The following is a 22,990-nucleotide window of genomic DNA, read 5'->3' as shown; positions in this document are numbered from 1 at the left end:
GGAAATTCAAAGTACGAATGTTTCATATTAATGATGACACACATCTACTTTCTTAACCATTTATATAAACAACACACACAAGACATGATCACTTAGATGAACACCAGACCATAAATACACATTCAAATGAACAAACACAACAACAACAAAAATGTAAAAACAATGTGTCCTTAAAGATCTTATTGCTACGAATGACTAAACATAATAACGACAACAAGGTAACCTGACAAAAAACACGCCAAAGTCAAACTTCAAAATCTTGTTCAATAAACAGTTAAATCAGATCCTGTAGAAGTTACTAAATAGTCAACAAAATAATGCATAAACACATGACAAAGTTAAAAAAAAGTGCGGAAACATAGTCTGACCTTCGTTTAAACTTTATCATTCATTTAATAAACATTTGTGTATAAAAATGATTTAAAACAAAGTTACACTTCAGGTTAACAGTCATGAATACACAACGTTAGTACTTAACAAGTAACACAACAAATACAGATCAATGTAGACACAATAACACACCATATGTCACGTCAAGTAGATAAAAAAACATACAAAACTCTTTCGCTGCTTCAAGACAAACTTCTCTCCTCTTTGGACTGAAGTGTAGACGAGTTACTACACTTTATTGAACACAGTATTTAACGGCAGGTGAAGCCGAACAAACATCAGGCACGACGTGATCTACTCCTTCTCTACTCCTTCTCTACTCCTTCTCTACTCCTTCTCTACTCCTTCTCTACTCCTTCTCTACTCCTTCTCCCACGGCCTCCTCTTCTGCCGCATTGAACCCTGGGAGAAAAGGAAGACGAGTAAGTGTTTTATTGTGATCATCTTGAGCTGCTGTGTGTTACACACCCTTTTATATCAATTGTATCAATTTACTTAATACTTATTTTAACCTGTTTTTCATGTACAAAAATACATTTAAAAATGTTTAATTCATGTTTAATGAAGGTGTTTGTTATGTTGAGAAATATCTCTAGATTTTTATATAGATATATTTGTTAATATAATATATTTAAACAGATTATTTCGACTTTTTTTTAAAATATATTGTGTATTAAAGAAGTTATAAAAAACGTCTATTAAGGGGACTTTTGTTCAAAAACATTCAGAAAATAAAACTTTTAAATTATTTATTTATTTAGTCTCTTCCTCAAATACACTCTTGAAATAAAATGTATTTATCACAGTTAATTGTTACTTTTATTATGTGTTTTTTTTAAAGATTGTTCCAGATTATTGTATAAAGAAGATTGTGTTATTATAATGATAACAAAATAATTGAACACATATATATTTATATATAGAAATATAGTTAAAGCTTATATGGAAAAGACCAAAAAATACCACAATTAAAATGATATATAAGTATAAAGATGAAAATACAGATGGAAAATATTTTCTAAAAAAAGATAATTTGACCATAATTTGAATTATAATCTGAACATGTTGGGTTTCTTCAGAGTCTTACCGAGTAGATGTTGGAGAGGTTGTTGAAGAGCACCTGCCCGGCACTCACTTTGTTCCTCACGCCTCGTACGGTTCCGTTCTTGCTGCAGATGTTGACCCTCTTGTTGCTGAAGGTCACGTCTCTCTTGGCACTGGCGTACAGCAGCAGCTGGTCCGGCTCCCCGCCGCCCTCCTCCGGGGCGGTCTCCGCCGCCAGACCGTTCAGGTGCCGGTTGGCCTCGCCGCAGTGACCCGAGGCCGCCTGCGTCTCCGGGGGCCGCCAGGTGACCCGGTCAGGCTCCGCCGGGTCCGACGCCGAGACCCTGTCATCCTTGAACACCTCGGTCAAGACTCGCCCGCTGTTGGCGGACGCCACTCGGAACCTCATGGTCCTCTTGTCCTTTGACCTCTCCATGAACGCGCCTCACATGGTCCCATTCAGAGATCTTTCAGGGCCGAGCCGCCCGCCATTATCCAAGAATAACATCCCCATTAACGTGTCGAAACAACCCGAAAGTGACCAGGACCAGAACCGGACACCCAGGCTCCATGAATTATAGACGACGCTCCTCCATGGAAACTGCGTCGACTGCGAGACGATCCCGACGATGGAAACATGATCGAGCAGCAGCTGCGAGTCCAACATGGGAGTTCTACTTCATATTGGTGCTCCGCCCTCTAACCAATAGCGAAGCGGTTCGCACCAATTCGTAGAACCTGAGATTATGATATATAACTCAGGGGTTCCACTTCATATTGGTGCTCCGCCCTCTAACCGCTTCACTTTTGGTTAAAGGGCTTCCCACCAATTTGTAGAACCTAAGATTATGATAGATAACTCAGGGGTTTTTCCACCTCAGGTGTGCGCTCACCTGGACGCTGAGTCGCACGATTACACTGTTGCCTTTGTGCGACAAAAACTGGCCACTTTCATCGACAAATGGTATCAGGTTTAGGATGATTCATTTATTTTGACAAGTTTACAAGTTCATGATGTTACTGTGCACTGTTTGTTATCTGGGGGTCAAGGTGACCCGGTGACCTGAAAACAAACAGTGTTTTTGTTATCCCTTCACTTGTACCCAAAGATAGCAACAAGGGTTAATCAACAAATGGTGTCAGACCTAGGATGGCTAATACAATTGACAAGATATTTCTAATTATAGTCCCTGAATGTTATGAGGAAAAACACTCAACAGTACAAAATGAAATTATTTTATTTACTGTATTATTGTATATAGAGGTATTATATGTATCGTTTCTTATTCATACAATTTAAAACACATGCATTTATTTCTAAATATATGCACTACTTTAGATGACAATTAAAGTATTTTAATTGGGTTGTTTAAGAAGTAAAACTGATTTTCAAAACGAAATCAAACTAATCTTATTATTCCGTTTATGAACAATAGACAACATTATTCATAATTTATTATTAATTTACTGAACCCTATATAAAGGTTTATTTATTAGATTTTAAACTTTCACACGTATACTTGTATGTTTTTAGGAATAGAACGATGTACAAAAAACAACTAAACTTGCACTGTGAATTGATTGATTTTGGTGGTAATTCATTTTAGAATTGATTGTTTTTATCATTGTTTGTTTGTTTTTTACTCATTTATTGTCCGTTATTTTCATTAATATAATTCGTTTTTTATTTTATTTGCACAGTTTTTACTCTAAATCCCATATTCGTTTATTTTAAAGTAAAAATATGTAATATGTGTAAAAGACTGACACAAAAAAATAAAATAACTGCAAAAAAGAATAAATAAAGAAAAAAGAAGAATAAATAAACAAAAAGATTGTTTCTTTTTTACGATAAGAGAACAATCCAATGTAAAGGATAGAATGAAATTGAAATAAATTATTCTATTTAGTAAAGACGCTTTAAAAATAACCTTTACTTTACTTGACTTTTCTTCATTTTTTTTATAAACTATTTCTTTAATTAAAAGAAGTCTCTATACGTCTGATACCTGCACTTCCACTCCTCTGCCACAGGCGACACTAAAGCGCCGCAGAGAGTTTGTAGAAGAAGCCGCAGAAGCCGCACATGTGTGCTCTGATGTCAACATGGGCAAAAGAAGAGAAAACAAACAACTTTTAACAAGTCTGACCAAAAAACAAAAGAAACATTTGAAGGAATTTGGAGAAGAGCATCCGTTTCATGACGTGTAAGTCCCTCGACAGCCAGTTTAAATCAGCTAAACGATAGCATTGTTAGCTAAATTGCTAAGTTGCTGTGTATCTTTTTGTATTTAAATTGATTTATTTAACTTTGTTTCAATAAAAGTAAACACAGTTTGTTTTGTAAGTGTCAAGTTTTCTAACCAGCGACGTCAGTCTTTTCTCATATAATATTGGAAGTTCAATCATTTGATTTATTACATTTACAATAATACTTATATACACCTTTATATATTTTGAATTCAATCCCGATTATTTATAACGTTTAAACATGACGTTAAAGAGCCAAATCCAGGTTCTCTCAGTATGTATCAATGCTTTGTTTATTAACCTTTAAATTCTAAAAGCATCTTTTGTTTTGCAAGTCTCGCACAAGACTAACTATCCAAACAAACTTATTGTTTATCGATATACTTGTTCATCGTCGTGATCTCCTGGTAGATAAATGTATAAAGAGTTTTCCTGTGATCCATCATAGAGTCGGCGAGAGACCTGAGAGGACTCAAATTGTCCGACTGGTGAGTCACATTTCTACATTTTTTATTCTCTATTTCACAGTGAACTAATCTTTGTTTTCATCTTATCTATTAAAGACAGAAAGTCCAGAGCAGTCGGATGAAGAGCAGGAGGAAGTAGGAGACGAAGATGAACCGGAGAAAGAAACCGCATATCAACAACTTTTGGCCACTATTCATGGGAAAAGTTTGAGGGCTGAAGACGATGAAAGCACTGATGATGATGATGAGGAGGAGGAGGAAGAGGAGCTAGAAGATGAAGGTAAGCTTTGGGCGCCATCGCGGGATAGAACCTCCACTTTAAAATTTTTTTTGTTCTGTTACCGTGTGGCTGACGAAGAAGGTGATGAGACTGATGGCGAGGAGGAGGAGGAGGAGCAGACGGATGCTCCCGCTGAAGGAGGCGGGAAGGAAGCAGAAGATGGTGATGAGTTCATCGACAAGGAAGGCGAGTCCAAGTTCTGCCTGGAGAAGAACTTCACCAGAGCAGCAGCACTAGCAGGAGAAGGAGGAGGAGAGAAGGCGAACGGTGTTCAGGACAGCAACGGTCAGTTTGGTTTGTTCTTGACTCTTGTTTTTTTTTGGCTGGTCTCATGAACATCTGGATGTTCTCTGCAGATATGTTCCACCAACACTTGGGCACGGAGCTGGACGAAGACGACGTGCAGAAGATCACGTCAGGAAACAAGTCCAAGACGCAGATCACGGTACATCTTTGGATTGGTTACATTTTAACCCGTTTATTGTTTCTAAATCTCCTTTTTTTCCTACAAACCTAGTGGCCTAAGTTTGGGAACCTCCTCTGCACCAACCCTCTGGACAAACTCGGGACCATCGCCTCCTTTAAGGACACAAATCCTCCGACCTTTCACAAAGTCCTGGAGGCTGCTGTGACGAACTTAAACTCCTCCGAGCAGGAGACGGAGGCGACTCCTCTGCAGGCGGAGCTGCTGACCCTCATGGGCACCTACAGAGACGTCTACCACCCGGACACCTGCCCGCTGAGGGAGGGTCCGCAGGTGCGCAGGGCCTACTGCCTCCACGTCCTCAACCACATCCTCAAGGCCACCTCCTGGATCCTGGATCACAACGCTCAGCTCAGACAGCAGAAGATGAATCCTGGCGCGGATCCTCTGGAGGACCCCAGAGACCAGGGACTGACCCGACCCAAGGTAAGACCGTTGGGTAGTCAACCTGAAGCAGTAGGAATGTGAGAAAAATACACCGATTATATATTGATATTATCTTTAAATTATAATTAAATGTATAGTAATTGAGATTTCTGTTAGTAAAAAATGATTAATTAGTTCAATATTAAACTGTAAATATGTTTTTTGAATTAAATAGATGCACCAATAAATTATTAGACAGTTTTCCAAGATTTAAACAAGTAATTATTTAGCATTTTTAAACATTTTAGGGAGATTTGCTGGAGTAAATATCAATTAAAATGTATAATATACAGTAAGTATTTGTAAGGACGGAGCAGAGAAAGTCAATTTCTCAAATAATACACTTTTTAATGATGGTTGTTTCTTCTTTTTTTCAAAAATCTTTTCTCTAATTTATTTTCTGTGCTTTAGAATCATATTTTATATATATATATTAATCATAGATTGCCTTTGGTTTATTTATCTAATTCAATTATTTGTTGTAAAATACAATACATTTTTTATTTATTTGTTTGTTCATTTTGGTGTTGCAACCAAACTTCTGGCCACTAGATGGAAGTAGTCGTTACGTTAAGTTAAAGGAAGAAAGAAATTCTCAAGATGTCACTAATTTTCAGTGTCTTTACGAAGTGTATCGACTGATAGATCCTGTCGTGAGATCAGTGTTTTCTTGGATCCAGGTTCTGATTCTGGTGCCGTTCAGAGGAGCGGCGCTTCACATCGTCCACACCTTGATAGAACTGCTGGAGTCCAGGGGGAAGGAGATCATCGTGAACCACAAGAAAAGGTTCAAGGACGAGTTCGGGGAAGACCCGGAGGACAAGTCCGCCAACCTGAACAAACCCGACGACTACCGGGCCATTTTCTCCGGCAACATCGACGACCACTTCAGGATAGGTGAGGATTCAGTGTGTTCTGAAGCTTTACAAGTCAAGATAAGCAGAACTATTACTGTGGCGATACCATATGGATGCAGGGTCTGCGTTAGCATCGGGTTAAAAGGGTCTTAACTTGGATTTAAAAGTGTTTTCTAGTGATATTTTTAAAGTTTACAAATGTCTAGCAAGTTAACCAATCAGAACACAGCTTTGGTGTTTTAATAGAGTCAAAATTCATAAAGATGAAGAATAAAAGTCACCCAGCTGTTAATATCAGTACGCCAATATATCACAATATTTATTTTCACGATGCTGTATAAATATTCTACAGAGCCCCATAAAGTACGTGACTTGTCCTTATTTAAGGTTCTCCAGTAAAAGGGGTTTTAAATCTTCAATATTCAAGATGCATCACAACCATTTTGACGTGCGATTATTTTTCCCACCTTTAAATGGTTCAAAATTCAAAACGCATTTTCATTCTTTGTCATTATAATTTTATGGTCATTGTTGTGTTGCAATTAAACTTCCAGCCACTAGATGGCAGCACCAACGACCTCCGCAGCTAAAGGAACAAAAAATCCTGCGATGACTGAGGACGAGAGGATACAGTGACTCCAGCAGCTTTTAAAGCTGATGTTTGGACCTATTTTGGTTTGAAAACAAATGAAAGCAGTTACAACTGAGGACGAGAGGATACAGTGACTCCAGCAGCTTTTAAAGCTGATGTTTGGACATATTTTGGTTTGAAAACAAATGAAAGCAGTTACAACTGAGGACGAGAGGATACAGTGACTCCAGCAGCTTTTAAAGCTGATGTTTGGACATATTTTGGTTTGAAAACTAATGAAAACAGTTACGACTTCGTCAAGAGTCATGTGTCTGAAAATTCTGCAACACCAGAGTCAAGTACTCGAAAATACATAGTTTCGGGGCTCCTGTATCGGGATTCTTATCGCCAGATTCTTGCCAACATCGAGAAGGAATCTTCCGGTCCAATTTGCCATTTTGACTTTCCCCTTCATTTAGACCCCCCCCGTACATCGATCTACTGTTACAGATGAACTTGTCAGTTGGTATGAATCCACGATCCGTTCCAGAGACTGAGGCGTATCTCCTGCTCCTCCTCCTCCTCCTCCTCAGGCATCTCCATCATCAGGAACAACATGCGTCTCTACGCTCCCTTCTACTCGTCCGACATCCTGATCGCGTCTCCTCTGGGCCTGCGGACGCTCCTGGGAGCCGAGGGCGAGAAGCGAGACTACGACTTCCTGGCCTCCGTGGAGATGCTGGTGGTGGACCAGGCCGACGTCCTCCTCATGCAGAACTGGGAACACGTGCTGGTAGCGACCCTGGCATCATCATTCTCGGCGTCAAGTGTTCCCGTGTTGACCTTCTTTCTAACACAAGCACGTGGTCAAGCACCTGAACCTGCAGCCGCTGGACTCGCACGGCGTGGACTTCTCCCGGGTCCGCATGTGGAACCTCAACAACTGGGCCCGGCACTACCGGCAGACGCTGGTGTTCAGCTCCGTCCAGGACCCGCTGATCTACAGCATCCTCACCAAACACTGCGCCAACTACCGAGGACAGGTGCGTTCCCGGCGATCACCACTGGGGGGCAGCCTTCAACTTTTTAATTTTTTCTCAGGTCTGCACCAAAAACGTCCCCAAAACGGGCTCCATCTGCCAGGTGATGGTTCAGCTCCCGCATGTGTTCCGGATGTTCCACCCCGACAGCTTCATGGATCAAGACGCCCGGTACTAACTTCCTTGATATACTTGATTCGACGCTATAAAGTTGTATGATGTTTCATGTAGTTTTATTGTCAGTTGTGTCTCTGAGGAAGTTAATCATTACTGGAACCACAAACAATTATTTCTTGTTTCGAAGCCAAAACAACGTATAATCATTCACCAGCAGCATAAACTAACTAACTAGTTAGATTTGTTTTACGTCAACCAGCATCCAAACAACGTTCCTTGCCTGTAGTAAGTTGTAAAAGTCGTATTAATTAATTTAAATAAATGATTGTATAAGGTTCTCAGACACTGGTATAGTGTTTGTATTTATTTTAAATGATATATTATTTATTTTTAAATAAAAATTATAATTTAATGTATAGTAATTGAGATTTATCTTAGTAAAAATGATCGATAAATTCCAGATTAAATCGTAAAAACGTTTTTTTTAATTAAATATATGCACCAATAAATGATTAGAGACAGTAATTCAAGATTGAATTATATAATAATTTAGCATTTTAAACATATTTTAGAGTGATTTGCAGGAGTAAAGTATCAATTAAAATGGATAGTATACAGTAAAGTAAAGTATTTGTGAGGAAGGAGCAGAGAAAGTCGATTTCTCAAATAATAAACTTTTCTTTGTGCTTTAGAATCATATTTTATATATATATTAATCAAAGATGGCTTTTGGTTAATTAATCTAATTCAATTACTTGTAAAATACAATACATTTTTAATTTATTTACAATAATCATGCAAATATTCACAGTGTTTGTTCATTTTGGTGTCGCAACTAAACTTCGCCCTCAGCAGTTGAAGGAAGACAGAAATTCACAAGATGTCACTAATTTTCAGTGTCTTTACGAACCGAAATATGTTGTTTTTATTAAATATATGCAGCAATAAATTATTAGAGACCGTTTTCCAAGATCTAAACTAATAATAATTTAGCATTTTAAACATATTTTAGAGATATTTGCAGTAAAGCATCGATATAAAACGGATAGTATTCGTGAGGACGGAGCAGAGAAAATCGATAAACTCTGATTGTCGTTTCTTCTTCTTCTTCTCCCAGGTTCCAGTTCTTCGTGGACCAGGTCCTGCCTCAGTACCGGGACTCGGTGATGGCGCACACGCTGGTCTACGTGCCGTCCTACTTCGACTACGTGCGGCTGCGGAACCACCTGAAGAAGCAGGAGGTCAACTTCGCCAGCCTGTGCGAGTACTCCAGCCGGTCGGAGGTCTCCCGGGCACGACACTTCTTCCAGGCGGGAGAGAAGCACTTCCTGCTCTTCACCGAGCGCTTCCACTTCTACAAGAGGTTCGACGGCCATCACTTCTTCTTCTTCTTCTTCTTCTTCTTCTCCCCCCTGAGTACATCACTCATTCCTCCTCCTCCTCCTCCCCTTCCAGGTACTCCATCCGAGGGATCCAGAACCTGATCTTCTACGGGCTGCCCTCGTACCCGCACTTCTACAGCGAGGTGTGCAACATGCTGTCGGCGACGGCTCAGGGCGAGGCCACCAGCCTCACCTGCACCGCCCTGTACTCGCGCTACGACGCCCACAAGCTGGCGGCCATCGCCGGAGGCCAGCGGGCCGGACAGATGCTCAACTCCGACAAGAGCGTTCACCTGTTCGTCACCGGCGAGGAGAAGACCACATGATGCACCTTTTTTTTTTTTCATTGTGAGATACATAATCTACGAGTTTTATATCTTTTATCGCATAAAAACAAACGAATCCAAAAGATACAAGTTGGTGTTTCTCGTTCTTTAGTAACATTTACACAAGCGACACTAAAGTTTCTTCACACAGTTTATAATGTGTTTTCCTGTGTGTCTGATTTAAGTTTGTATTCATGTGTGTTGTTGTTTCTATTTTTTCTTAGTCTACTTTTGCTGTTTGTGTTGGTTGTGTATGCATTTGGTTGTTTGTGTGAGTGTGTGTGAACATGTGTGTTGCCTTTGTGGACATCAACAAAAGAGTGTAATGTGATCGTTTTTTGTGTGTCAAGTCTTTTGTTTGTTGTAAAGTGTGTGTGTATTCACTTGATTTTGCTGTTTGTGTTGGTCGTGTGCGAGTGTGTATGAATTTGGACGTTTGTATGAGTGTGTGTGAACATGTGTGTTGCCTTTGTGGACATCAACAAAAGAGTGTAATATGATCGTTTTTTGTGTGTCAAGTTTTTTTTTTGTTGTAAAGTGTGTGTGTATTCACTTGATTTTGCTGTTTGTGTTGGTAGTGTGCGAGTGTGTATGAATTTGGACGTTTGTGTGAGTGTGTGTGAAAATGTTTGTTGCCTTTGTGGGCCTCAACTTAAACATCAGTGTGTATTATGATAGTTTTTTGTGTTTTAAAGTTTGTATTTGTTGAATTTGTGTGGCTTTAGTGTTTGTTTAAGTATGTTGGTGCGTTATCTGTGTGTGAAGGCTTTTGGTAGTTAACAAGTGTGTGTGTGTGTGTGTAAACATTTGGTTTGTGTGTGTGTGTGAGCATTTTCATATTAGTGTGAGTGTGTGTGTGTTTTTATAGTCACACGAGTTTGTATGTTAACATTTGTGTTGCTTTTATGGACATCAAGGAATGCATGTGTGTTTTTTGTCTTTAAAGTTTTTATAAATTTGTGTGTTTGTATTTTGGGTGCGTAATCTGTGTAACACTTTATTTTGCTGTCTCTGTTGGTTGTGTGTGTGTCTGTGTCTATGCATTTGGATGTTTATATGAGTGTGTGTGTGAACATTTTGTGTTTCTTTTGTTGACATCAACTTAAGCATGAGTGTGTATTGTGATAGTTTTTTGTGTTTTAAAGGTTGTATGAATTTGTGTGGTTGTTTAAGTATTTTGGCGATTTATCTGTGTATGAAGGCTTTTTGGTGTTTGTAACACTTGATTCTGTTGGTTGTGTGTGCATTTTTATATTTGCATGAGTGTGTGTGAACATGTGTGTTGCTTTTATAGACATCAAGGAATGCATGAGTGTGTATTATGATTTTTATTTTTGTTTTAGTTTGTATGAGTTTGTGCGTTTGTATTTTGGGTGCGTAATCTGTGTGATGGTTTTTGTTGGTTGTTTACTGTGTTAAAACTTCATTTTGCTGCTTCTATTGGTTGTGTGTCTGTGTGTGTCTGTGTCTATGCATTTTAATGTTTATACGAGTGTGTGGGAAGATGTGTTTCTTTTTCTTTTTGACATCAACTAAAGCATGAGTGTATGTTGCGATAAGTTCTTGGTGTTTTATATACATATATATTCATTTAAATGTGTGTGTTTGGTCACACAGACATTGTGAGTGTGTAGGGGTAGGCTGGTAGTGTGTTACTAGGGTGGCTATATTGTGTGTTTATTTTGGATTTGTGTGCTGCGTTTGTTATTGTTATCATGAGAGTTTGTGTGTTTGTGTTCCTAAAGAATGTGTCAAGGATGTTGGATGTGTGTGTGCATCTTCACGTGGGTCACTAAGACACGTGCGGTGTCACGTAATTATTAACCACGAGCCGCTGAGCTCAGAGTCAGAACCAAAAGTTAAGTCCAGCACAAGGTTCCGAGACCATGGAGGACCAGAAGAAGCTGAGCCTGAGGAGAGAAGTGGGTCTGATCGGGGCCATCTCCCTCATCGCGGGGACCATGATCGGCTCCGGGATCTTCATGTCCCCTCAGACGGTCCTGCTGACCATCGGGAGCCCCGGGGCCAGCCTGCTGGTCTGGGCCTGCTGCGGGGTTCTGGTCATCCTGGCGTCCTTCTGCTACGCCGAGCTCGGCACCGTGATCTGCGAGTCCGGCGGGGAGTACATCTACATCCTCCGGACCTCCGGCCCGGTGGTGGCGTTCATGCTCATCTTCAGCTCGGTTCTGTTCGTCAGACCCGCCGGGGTGGCCGGGATCTCGCTCAGCTTCGCCCAGTACGTGGTGAGCCCCTTCTACCCGGAGTGCGCGCCCCCGACGCTGGCTATCAAGTTCGTGGCCGCCGCCGCCATCCTGACCCTCGCCACCGTCAACTGCCTCAACGTCCGCTTCGCCATGTCGGTCCAGGTCTTCTTCCTGGTGGCCAAGGTCCTGGCCCTGGGGGTCATCATCGTCGGGGGGGCGGTGATGCTGTGGAACGGCCACACGGAGAACTTCCAGGACTCGTTCCAGGGGACGAACCTGGGCATCAACCCCATCGGCATCGCATTCTTCCAGGGTCTGTGGTCGTACGACGGATGGAACAACCTCAACTACGTGACCGAGGAGCTCAAGCGACCCGAGGTGAGCCCGGGAATTGAAAACCTCATGTATTACCTTTAACACTTTGCGGCTAAATGTGGACAAAACTGAAACTCTGGTTATTGCTCCTGATGATAAGGTTCCAGGGTTGAGTCAGTACTTGGGTGACTTAAGTCAGTCTGTCAAACTGAGCCTGAGAAACCTGGGTGTTGTATTTGATAAAGACATGTCTCTAGTTCAACACTGCAGAAAACTGACCAGAAACTGTTTCCTTCAACTGAGAAAAATCTCTAAACTTAGGAAAATGTTGTCGGAACATGATCTGGAGCTTGTAATCCATGTGTTTGTTTCTTCTCGTCTGGACTATTGTAACAGTTTGTTTTCATGTCTTAACAAGAAGGATGTGTCTCGCCTGCAGTTGATTCAAAACTCTGCAGTGAGAATTCTAACCAGCTCTAGTAGAAGAACTCACATTTCTCCGATCCTTAAAACTCTTCACTGGCTTCCAGTTTCTTTCAGGATCAACTTTAAAATTCTGGTTCTTACTTTCAGATCTATTCATGGTCAGACCTTCCATCAGTGATCTGATCCAGCCTTACACCCCAGCTCGGGCTCTGAGGTCTGTGGATCAGAATCTACTGATGGTTCCTGAACACGGTTCAGGACCAGAGGAGAGAAATCCTTCCAGGCTGTTGCTCCTAAGCTTTGGAACGATCTCTGTGTTTGATGATCTACTGACTCCTTCAAGAAACATCTTAAGAGGTTTTTATTTGTTCAGGCTTTTCTTTGATTTTCTGGAACTCCTGTTGTGTTATCAGTTTTATCTTGATCTTTAAAGTATATACTTTATTGAATATTGTTTTAATTGTTTAAGCGCTTTGTGACCCTGGTCTGGAAAAGCGCTATACAAATAAAAATGACTTACTTACTTACTTACATTACTTTTTTTGAAGAATTCGCAACAGAGATCAACCACGTTTTTGTGTGTTTTACGAGCAAGCAATGGCATCGTCAAGTGCTGTTGATCTTGAGATTGCAACCAATTATAATAAAAACCCTTGTAGTCCAGGTCACTGTGACCCGGTATCGAAGTACAGTCAATTAAAAATAATTTCCATCTTTTTTTTTTTTCAATGTAGAAATGAGTACGTTATAAAAGTGTACAAAAATAATGTGTACAATATTGAATTAAAGTTAATTTCATAAATAAAATAGACTGCAGTAAAATAAAATTCATTGAAATTTGATGGTTTTTACCATTCGAAGCCGTAAAAATGTCAGCGTTCAGAAGTTCATGTTTAAAGTCTCATGGCACACATTTACTTTTTATAGTCCTTTAGTTGCCAGAATGTTTACAGTGATTTTTACATTTAATATACTTCGTTTAGCATTGATTTTTCCTTTTTAAAATTCAATGTTTTACAACTAAAATCTTACACTGTATTTATTTCAACAATGAAAACCGGAAAGACGGTGGAAAAAACCCAAAAGTGCTTGATATTTTATGTTTATTGTATTGTATAAAAATCCATCTTTACAAATATAAATTCTAAGTCTGATGGTACTTATTTACTTCTGTAATACTTTTAAACACTGATTTTGTTTACGCTTAATTTTTTATATTGCATTATTATTAATTTAATATATATTTCTTTTCATTGAATTATTAACATTGAATTAATCCTTTTTACAACAAAAATCTTACAATTTTTTTTTTACTGGGTTGAAACTAGTAAAGATGGTGAAAAACTACAGTGCATTATATTTTTGGTTTTTAAAACTTCAAGTTTGATTTTGATACAAAATTCAGCGCTAGAAATTCATATTCAAAGTCCGATGGCACACATTTATTTCCTTACTCTGGTGACTGTAAAATGCAAAGCAACCTTATCTCCTATTATATTATTATATTATTTATTCACAATCAGGACATTAGTGCCTTCGAATGCCGGATATGTTGTGTATCTTGACTTATGTATTGATTTGTGTACATGTTTTGTGTTAGAAGTGAAGTTTGTATCGTTTTGTGATCGAGTGAGATACTCACAAGTTCAGACCCAAAATTTCCAACTTTTTTTTTTGGTTCCAACAGTTTCCAAGCAAAAAATACATATATTATATACATACAAATATTTGACATCAAATCAAAGTAAATTGCCCATAAAACCATTTCAAACGCCTGATAAATCTGGAGTATCCAGCTGCAGGTAGTTAAAATAATCCAGCTGATTAGTGAAAGAAGAAATGATTAACAAAAAAGCATTCTCGTAAAAAAAAGGCAGATTATGGTAAATGATTCATACAGACATGCCACGCCCCTTCTGAATGCCGACCTTTTTAATGCGGCATCGGTGGGTGTGTGAGGTGAGCAGTCTCCGGCGACACGATGGCGAGCGACCAGCAGGTGATGAATCTGAAGCGGGAGGTGGGCCTGATAGGCGCCGTCTCCTTCATCGCTGGAACTATGATCGGATCTGGGATCTTCATTTCGCCCCAGTACATCCTATCCACCATCGGCAGCCCCGGCGCCAGCCTGCTCATCTGGGCCGTCGGCGGCGTGATAGCCATGCTGGGGGGGCTCTGTTACGCCGAACTGGGGACTTTAATTCCAGAATCCGGCGCCGAGTACATCTACATTTTGAAGACGGCCGGAAAGATGGTGGCCTTCTCCTTCGTCTTTAGCTTTGTCAGCATAATGAGGCCGGCGAGCGCCACAGGGATCGCTCTGGGGTTGGCGGAATATGTGGTGGCTCCTTTCTACAAAGACTGCCCCGCTCCAACCCTGGTGGTGAAGGTGGTAGCGGCGGTGTCCATCTTGCTGCTGGCTATCATCAACTGTCTGAGCGTTCGTATGGCCACGCAGATCCAAGTAGTCACTTTGGTGGCGAAGGTCTTGGCACTGATCGTGATCATCATAGGCGGTGTTGTGTTGCTCGTCCAAGGATACACGGAGACGTTGGACCTCTCCTTCGAAGGGACAAACGTTGGCGCTAGTGCCATTGGAGTTGCTTTCTATCAAGCGTTATGGCCCTACGATGGCTGGAACACTTTGAACTACGTCACAGAGGAAGTGAAAAACCCAGAGGTAAGACTTGTGTCACCACTTGTTTTTTTTTTTCTGGGGGGGGGGTCTCAAAACCATTAACTAGTGTGGAACCTGAAACAATAGCCTAAATCATTGGTGTCCAAACCTCTCACACAGATGGGCCAAATTAAGTAGCGACAACTATTTGTAGTTAACTCACAGCTGGATCCTAAAATTGTAGCAATAAGTATCTCTTATCATATAGGGTTAATGTACGTGTACCGTTGATGAAATATGGTCAAGGACTACAAATGCCCCCCCCCCCTGACTTCGGACACCCCTGTTTAAGATGTGACGCAACAAGAAGTTCTGTGTGTGGCTGGATTTATGGGATGACCTTTTTTGACTAAGGTATTTATGCTATGCTTGTTAAGATAGTACCACTTGGAGTTTCCATCGGTCTATTCGGACTCTGTTTGTGCAGTTCCTCCTTAGTCATCGGTTCTGTGCATGGACTGATGGGTCAGCACCTCACTGTTCAGGGTCAAGTCGACGGGAATGACCGCTGATGTTGGTAACGGGTTCCTGTTGGTAGCGTAGAGTAGTGAAATAATGGTAAATGGCTCTTACTTGTTTAGCGCTTTCTATGCTTGTTCAGCACTCAAAGCGCTTTACACTAAGCTACACATTCACCCATTCACACATAATCACAAACTGATGGAAGTAGGCTGCGACGCAGCTCAACCATCAGGAGCAATAAGGGTAAAGTGTCTTGCTCAGGGACACAACGCCACAATCTCGTCCGAAACTGGGATTGAACCCGCAACCTCTCAGACCACAAGTCAACCACTCTGTGCTATGACGCCCTTAATCTGGACAAACTCATCTAAATTATTACACAACAAACACTTTGATGCTGACATCATACTGGAAGTGTTCTTTGTGTTCAGAACAGTCACTGGCAGTTAGATTTAAAGCTGACATTTTTATTGTCAACAGCCTGATGAAAGCAAATCTATAAAAAAACACTTTATGCCCAATGAAAAAGAATCCCAAACCAGTTAAATGGTGCAATTACCTACAACAAAACCGCTGGTCAAGGTGACCCGATGGCCGAGAACAACTGGGATTGAGGTATCCCTTGTGTTGCCTCTGGGTCAAGGTAAAATATCTCTGACACCCGTTCTCCTTGACCCAGAGGCAACCCATAGGGATACTTTAAACACATTTGTTTTGGGCCACTGGGTCATTTGTGCGCTAATGTACTCCGTGTGGTCCGTTTTGACCCGATACAATGAAACTGGGATGTACGGAGAACCCGTCTATGGTAGAGACTCACTGGTTAAACATACTTGATATCTTCGGTAGATTCTTTCGCTGACAACCAGGGGTTACCATTAATGGATTGTTTTAGAAAGATTCGCAAGAAATTCTAATATTCCTCTACAGTAGTCAAGTAGGCTTGATTCTATCCCAGCTACTTAAGGCTATAAAAAACATGTAACCAGTCTTGCACATACTGTAAGAACTTTTATTCTTTGTAGCTCTTCAGAAACTTGTCAGTTCCTGAACAATCCTTTCCACAAGAGGCTTCTTGAGTTGGAACATGGCGAGTGGGTTTTGACTTATTATCAGGGACTTATATTTCCAGAAGTTTGTGCATTTATGTCAAATTCAGGTATCAATGTGACCCAGAAACAGTCACATTGCTTTCCTTGACAGATTGATTGTCTGGGACTTTGATTCAAATCTAGTATGTTGGATCTTATGGGATAGTACCAATTCCAATTTTTCAGTTAGAGATCGAAGAAAAAAAACGAATAGAAGTTGAAAAATGTTTGCTGCCACTTTTGCTGTAAAGGCCAATAGCAGTTCACATTTTCCTTTATATTTCTTGGATAAAAAAGAACATTAATCAAACTAAAACACACCTTCAAACAATGAAAATAGGTGCTAAACATCTCACACCACCTGTAACTCACTCCTATCATTGATAATATGAAGTGTGTTTATATTTTGATGTCAATCATGCTCTGACAGCTCGTAAACCTTTAGCCGGGTGTTGTAGAAATAAAGATAACGGATACGATGTGCAGCCTAAAGATTAACCAGTTTAGCAAGACTATGACTTTATGGACCTTTGTGCCAGTACTCAAGCTCTTCTTGTTGTTTTCTGTGGATTTGTTGTTGGTTCGTTTGGATGATGGCGGCGAAAGAGCGCACCCGAATGAAGCGAGAACTGGGGCTGATCGGCGGGATCGCCCTTGTTTCGGGAACTATGATCGGATCTGGCATTTTTATGTCCCCGCAGTTCGTTTTGTTATACATGGGGAGTCCTGGAGGGAGTTTGGTGATCTGGGCTGTCTGCGGTATCATTGCGATGCTTGCAGCTCTGTCCTACACAGAGCTGGGAACCCTTATACCCGAGTCCGGTGGTGAGTTCATTTACTTACTGAGGATCTACGGACCCATTCCTGCCTTCTTTGCAGGAATTACTTTTATACTGGTGGTTAAACCGTTTGCCATTGTTGCGATGTCGGTCAGCATCGCGGAGTACGCTATAGCACCCTTCTACCCGGACTGTCAGCCTCCGGACCTGGCGGTGAAGTGTGCCGCGGCCCTGACCATCCTCGTCGTCGCCATAGTCAACACCATGAATGTTCGCCTCGCGGTCAGGATACAGGTGGTTTTCCTGGTGGCGAAGGTTCTGGCGCTGACCTTGATGGTGATCGGAGGCATCGTGTCTTTCGTACGGAGTCGTGATGTTTTGGTAGAGAATTTGAAGATCGAGAATGCGTTCAAGGACACAAAGGTTTCTCTGAGCGGTATGGGAATGGCCTTCTATCAGGGGCTGTGGTCTTACGCTGGTTGGTACAACTTGAACTATGTCACAGAGGAGCTTCAAAGACCAGAGGTATGACTGCTGACTCGTCACACTCCAGCACAATAAACCCCCTGCCTCAAATTCAGTTGTTGTTGCTTGGATGGGCTTTGAAAATTATTTTTATTTTATCATCTTAGCCATCAGAGTATACAGATAAAATAGCTTATTTCTTCACATTGTTTTATTGCACACATTGCATGGAAGTTAATAGGAAAAGGATTTGGAGCTAAAAGATAAATGTAAAGATTGCAGAACTGTAGAAAGAAGTCCTTGGTCACTAAGACTTACATCATCCATGTGTTTTTACTCACTTCCACCACTGTAGTTACAGAGTTGTTGCTTCAGCAATTTGCATTATCTTGCCGTCAATCCCAAACCACTAACAGCTGTTTACTTTTTGTATTCTGTGACTCCATGACACTTTAACAAAGGTACTAAATGCAACATGTTGCTGTGTCGCAGGTGAATCTCCCAAGAGCGGTCGTGATCGCCATTACCCTGGTGACTGGTTTGTACCTGCTGGTGAATGTCAGCTACCTCACTGTGATGACGCCGAAAGAAATGATCTCCTCCAGCGCCGTGGCAGTGACGTGGGGGTGAGGCTGCACTTGTGAAAGCAAAACGACCAAACTTGCACTACTTGTTTCTGCGGAAAAAAAAGCGCCTTCATGGACAGTCTTTTCTGGAAATGATTGTACAAGTACTAGGTATGTTGGTGCTGCAACTTAAACCCAAGAACAAAATGTTATGTTCACCCTTCAGATATAGCCTGACAGTTGTTCTGAACAAGGCCTCTCTTACCTGCAATTGTGTGGTCAAAAGTTGGTCAAAATGCCAAAGCTGGAATCATGGAGGGCAACGAAAATGTTGAGTGCATATCAATACACTGAATAAGTGGGAGCCCCGGGTTTATTTATTTGCAATGAGATTATAAAAGGTAATGACAGACTGAGGAAAGTATCACGTAACCAAATCAAGAAAAACAGGCTAATGTTACAGCCATGAAAGCTCCGGTAATAACAAATGCCTCAGGGTTTGGTACTAGGGTTGGGAACCCGTGCAATCCTGCCTACCAAATCACACCATTCCTATTCCTACACGTCCGGCAATAACCTACCAAATATTACCTACTCATAAGACTATTTCATACCATCACATAACAAAGTGTGTCTTACCGCAGCTGGCCGTAACCAACTGACCCTACCATTACTAACCATACCTCACTGTATCATGCTATTCTATACCCCCGAAATAAACATCTTTGAAAACAATAATGTCTCTGCAGAAACAAGGTGTTGGGTAGCTGGGGCTGGATCATGTCTGTCGCCGCAGCTCTGTCCGCTTTCGGATCCCTCAACGGGACGTTCTTCAGTGGCGGCCGTGTTTGCTTGGTAGCCGCTAGAGAAGGCCACATGGTAAGAGCCTATATCTTGCGTATTGATGGTTGTAGTGACCGTCCTATGTTTCGCAGCCAGATATCCTGGCCATGGCTCACGTCCACCGGTTGACTCCCGCGCCGGCACTCATCTTCACCACTGTCGTCTCGCTGATAGTGCTCATCCCTGGAGACTTCCAGAGTATCGTTAACTTCTTCAGGTGAGCCAACAGTTCATGTACATTTAGTTGTTTATCTTGACTGTTTTTTTGTTTTTTTTGGCAGCTTCACTGCTTGGATTTTCTACGGAATCACCTTGTCTGGACTCATCTACCTGAAGATTAAGAAGCCGCATCTCCCCCGGCCTTACAAGGTCACCATCATTATTGCACAGAATCAAAGCTCTGTTTTATAACCGGGTTCCTATCTTTTTAGGTGCCTATCATCCTGCCCATCTTGGTCCTCATTGCAGCTGTGTTCCTAGTTCTGGCGCCTATCATTGACCAACCACAGATCGAATACCTCTACGTGACTTTGTTCATTCTAAGCGGTGTCCTGGTTTACATCCCTTTCATCCACTTTAAGGTGTGTCCCGGCCTGTTGACCAGATTGACCGTCTTCCTGCAGTTGTTCCTCGAAGTCGCTCCTGCCGAAAAGAACCTGTGATCCGATGTTTTTCTTTCTTGAAATATGTGCAATTTGTCTACTAACACGAAACCCAGTTGTTTACATTCTGTGCCAATAAACTGTTTATACTGTTAAGAGGCCACTTATCTGTCTATGCTTAAAACAAAAGGTCTGATGTTGAAGGAATCAACTTGGATCACCTTAAATGTAATCTTTGACCTTAAGTTTAATACTTTCCTTCTTAATTCAGTGGCCTTGTTGACAACATTAAACCTCATTTTAAGCGACTTGCCAGAGCTTGATAATCCTTTTTTTGGAGTGAGCAGAGTGCGTGTTACGTTTTGAACTCAGAACCAGTTGTAACCAGTTTCTTACAGTTCACACCTCGACGATATCAAAAGAGGCTCTTTCGGTCTCAGCATGATGAGCTCAAGAGTTCCTGGAAGCTTCACTGCCTGCTGTGTTCGATGAGAGGAGGTGTTCTGTAAACACAAGATCTGGACTTGTTCGGCCCGATGAACTAAAACGAGGTCAACAAGTAAGATTCCTTCGGACTCATCGTTTGGCTCAGCAGCTTGTTGTTTAGCAGTGAATGTGTAACTAATTCAAGACGAGGTAGAGATCAGTTGGATGCTTTCCACGGAGTAAGTACACAACTAAATGATCAGTTTGATACAGGTGTTGCTATTGTCTGTTTTTATTCAGTGTTCATTAAATTCAAGTTCTCAAACCACCATCTATGGTGACCTCTATTCAATGATCTGTCTGATATGCTAACAAAATATTTACTAACCAAGTCACCCAGTAATCTTGTTTAAAAATAGCATTCATTGATAATTTAAATATTTTTTTATTACATACTAATAAGAGCATTGATATTTTCCTGATGTCTAAAAAGTCCTGCATGGAATTAGAAACTTACATATTCATTGTAACTTTGTTTTTTTAAACCAGATTTTCTATAATATCAGTTTTATAATAATGCCTTGTTCCTAAATTGTTTCTTTATTTTCACTATTTTAAAGTATACTTTCATATATAGTTGTCTTGTGTTAATGAAAGAAAAAGAAGACTTTACAAAGTACCTTCTCACTTACTTACTTTTTAAACTGCTATCATAAGCATGCTAATGCCTAGCAACTGAATGCTTAGCTACTCGATATCAGAAATGTACCCACACTTTGAATATTTTAAAGATAAGAATCTAAACTATTTAACACTTTAACTCCTAATATCCAATTGCAGATTATTCACGACAAGAAACATGAATAGTTTTATGAATAAATAAACGCTATAATTAAAATTCAGGGTGGTAAAGATGATTTAATCTGCTCTGTGAAACCTGGAAATTAAAAAATATACATATGACAATGGATATTTATGCGTGAGGTGAGGGAATATTTATTTCAGGTCAAATGTGTCTTACTTCATGTGAATGCTGACTCTAAGAAAAATAGTTCAAGCAAATGATTCACATCTTAGGCCACACCTATCAGCGACCTCCTGTACATTTAGTCTGGCTTTCTTGATTTCCTTGATCACAGAACATGGAGACCGACCAGCAGAAGGTGAACCTGAAGAGGGAGGTGGGCTTGTGGGGGGCGGTGTCCTTCATCGCTGGCACTATGATCGGATCCGGGATCTTCATTTCGCCTCAGTACATCTTGTCCACCATCGGCAGCCCCGGGGCCAGCCTGGTGATTTGGACCTTGGGTGGGGTGATCGCCATGTTCGGGGGTCTCTGCTGGGCCGAATTAGGAACTCTTATCCGAGACTCCGGAGGAGAGTACGTCTACATCTTGAAGACGTCCGGGAGAGTGGTGGCCTTCATGTTCTCGTTGAGTTTCATCGCCGTGATGAGGCCCGTGAGCGCCACAGGGGTCGCCCTGGGTTTGGCCGAGTACGTGGTTGCACCTTTCTACAGCGCCTGCACCCCCCCGACTTTGGTGGTGAAAACTGTCGCCGCGGGGTTCATCATAGCCCTGACTACGGTCAACTGCGTGAGTGTCCGTCTGGCCACACGGATACAGGTGTTCACCATGGCGGTGAAGGTCATGGCCTTGGCCGTGATCATTCTCGGGGGACTGGTGTTGCTCATCCAAGGGCACACCGAGACTTTGGACCTCTCCTTTGAAGGGACGAACGTCAGTGCTAGTGCCATCGGAGTCGCTTTCTATCAGGGTCTGTGGCCGTACGGAGGCTGGAATACTCTTAACTATGTAACCGAGGAAGTAAAGAACCCACAGGTAAGAACTTTCGCTGTCGCTTGGAACTTCTTTAGGTCCTACAAGGGTCCACTTTACATGCTTGCGTACCTTTCTAATCGGGTTCATCGTAGAGTCAATGTGTGATGCCATTGACGCTTTGTTGTACCCAGGATCAGATAAAAGATAATCTACAGATAGTGAAATCATAAAATGGTACTGATGCCCACATGCAATCATCAGATAAGATCAACTTTATCGATAGTCTAGCGAGAACATTGTGACGTCACGGAGTGCTACACTAGACAAAACAATTTGCAAGGGCAGACAATGAATAAACTGAATCTCTCAGGTGAATCTTCCCAGAGCGGTTGTGATCGCTATACTGCTGGTGATCGGCTTGTACCTGCTGGCCAACATCAGCTACCTGACGGTGATGACGCCGCAGGAGCTCATGGCGTCCAGTGCAGTGGCCGAGACCTGGGGGTGAGATAATGGTCGCCCCTTTTTACTCGCAATATAAATTGATAGATACATGAAGAAACATACAGGTGGACCAACAGTTAGATGGATTGATGGGTGGCGGATGAGCAGAAGGAAAGGTAGAACGCTGAACAGAAGGACAGACGGATAAATAGATGAACAAACCGAAGGAACGATAGATGTTGATACTTTACTAGATAAAACCGTCTTTGCAGGAA

The 22,990-nt window shown here is 41.4% G+C and overlaps 4 protein-coding genes and 1 pseudogene across 7 annotated transcripts in view; 4 read left to right on the top strand and 1 right to left on the bottom strand.

The window, feature by feature from the left end:
- Positions 1-750: 750 nt before the first annotated feature.
- On the bottom strand, positions 751-1,870 carry grxcr1b (glutaredoxin and cysteine rich domain containing 1 b). The gene is made up of 2 exons (XM_087780295.1): positions 1,478-1,870; positions 751-792 (listed from the first exon to the last, which is right to left on the bottom strand). The coding sequence occupies exons 1-2, from the start codon at positions 1,868-1,870 to the stop codon at positions 751-753; spliced, it is 435 nt and encodes a 144-aa protein (XP_087636421.1).
- Positions 1,871-3,503: 1,633 nt separating this feature from the next.
- utp25 (UTP25 small subunit processor component) lies at positions 3,504-9,704 on the top strand. Of its 2 annotated transcripts, none has more exons than XM_087780315.1 (12): positions 3,504-3,641; positions 4,133-4,172; positions 4,248-4,431; positions 4,513-4,716; positions 4,788-4,876; positions 4,949-5,341; positions 6,022-6,238; positions 7,363-7,562; positions 7,630-7,812; positions 7,871-7,980; positions 9,044-9,289; positions 9,382-9,704. In XM_087780315.1, exons 1-12 carry the CDS (start codon positions 3,541-3,543, stop codon positions 9,632-9,634), a joined length of 2,220 nt encoding a protein of 739 aa, XP_087636441.1. In that variant the 5' UTR covers positions 3,504-3,540; the 3' UTR covers positions 9,635-9,704. The 2 variants fall into 2 exon arrangements, with proteins under 2 accessions (XP_087636441.1, XP_087636440.1); XM_087780314.1 differs by having other exon boundaries at positions 4,510-4,716.
- A 1,816-nt stretch (positions 9,705-11,520) lies between these two features.
- Positions 11,521-20,321, top strand: LOC148060311 (b(0,+)-type amino acid transporter 1-like). Of its 2 annotated transcripts, none has more exons than XM_087779772.1 (6): positions 11,521-12,216; positions 18,546-18,679; positions 19,369-19,498; positions 19,555-19,679; positions 19,744-19,831; positions 19,894-20,320. In XM_087779772.1, the coding sequence occupies exons 1-6, from the start codon at positions 11,521-11,523 to the stop codon at positions 20,122-20,124; spliced, it is 1,404 nt and encodes a 467-aa protein (XP_087635898.1). In that variant the 3' UTR covers positions 20,125-20,320. The 2 variants fall into 2 exon arrangements, with proteins under 2 accessions (XP_087635898.1, XP_087635899.1); XM_087779773.1 differs by lacking the exon at positions 11,521-12,216 and adding an exon at positions 17,427-18,113 and having other exon boundaries at positions 19,894-20,321.
- On the top strand, positions 14,567-15,768 carry LOC148060312 (b(0,+)-type amino acid transporter 1 pseudogene; annotated as a pseudogene).
- A 212-nt stretch (positions 20,322-20,533) lies between the features above and the next one.
- The window catches only part of LOC148060310 (b(0,+)-type amino acid transporter 1-like), a 5,497-nt gene continuing 3,040 nt past the window's right edge, over positions 20,534-22,990 (top strand). The window contains exons 1-4 of one of the 2 annotated variants that reach the window (XM_087779770.1): positions 20,534-20,623; positions 21,630-22,331; positions 22,642-22,775; positions 22,988-22,990. The exon at positions 22,988-22,990 is cut by the window's right edge and continues 127 nt beyond it. In XM_087779770.1, coding sequence (XP_087635896.1) covers positions 21,633-22,331; positions 22,642-22,775; positions 22,988-22,990 — 836 coding nt within the window. In that variant the 5' untranslated portion in view covers positions 20,534-20,623; positions 21,630-21,632. Of the gene's footprint in view, positions 20,730-21,629; positions 22,332-22,641; positions 22,776-22,987 lie in introns of both variants that reach the window. The other variant, XM_087779771.1, reaches the window with a different exon arrangement.

The sequence above is a fragment of the Callionymus lyra genome, chromosome 18 (assembly GCF_982586985.1).
Source record: "Callionymus lyra chromosome 18, fCalLyr1.hap1.1, whole genome shotgun sequence".
NCBI lineage: Eukaryota > Metazoa > Chordata > Actinopteri > Syngnathiformes > Callionymidae > Callionymus > Callionymus lyra.
The sequence above is the reverse complement of the archived record's forward strand: the minus strand, read 5'-3'. Positions and strand labels throughout refer to the sequence as shown.

Excerpts from the sequence above, each read along its gene's own strand:
- grxcr1b (XM_087780295.1), bottom strand. The coding sequence starts at position 1,870 with ATGGAGAGGTCAAAGGACAAGAGGACCATGAGGTTCCGAGTGGCGTCC. Across the intron at positions 793-1,477 it reads ACCTCTCCAACATCTACTCG|GGTTCAATGCGGCAGAAGAG; the intron begins GTAAGACTCTGA and ends CTTTTCTCCCAG.
- LOC148060311 (XM_087779772.1), top strand. The coding sequence starts at position 11,521 with ATGGAGGACCAGAAGAAGCTGAGCCTGAGGAGAGAAGTGGGTCTGATC. Across the intron at positions 19,499-19,554 it reads CCGCTAGAGAAGGCCACATG|CCAGATATCCTGGCCATGGC; the intron begins GTAAGAGCCTAT and ends TATGTTTCGCAG. Across the intron at positions 19,832-19,893 it reads ATCTCCCCCGGCCTTACAAG|GTGCCTATCATCCTGCCCAT; the intron begins GTCACCATCATT and ends CTATCTTTTTAG.
- utp25 (XM_087780314.1), top strand. The coding sequence starts at position 3,541 with ATGGGCAAAAGAAGAGAAAACAAACAACTTTTAACAAGTCTGACCAAA. Across the intron at positions 4,717-4,787 it reads CGGTGTTCAGGACAGCAACG|ATATGTTCCACCAACACTTG; the intron begins GTCAGTTTGGTT and ends TGTTCTCTGCAG. Across the intron at positions 9,290-9,381 it reads CGCTTCCACTTCTACAAGAG|GTACTCCATCCGAGGGATCC; the intron begins GTTCGACGGCCA and ends CTCCCCTTCCAG.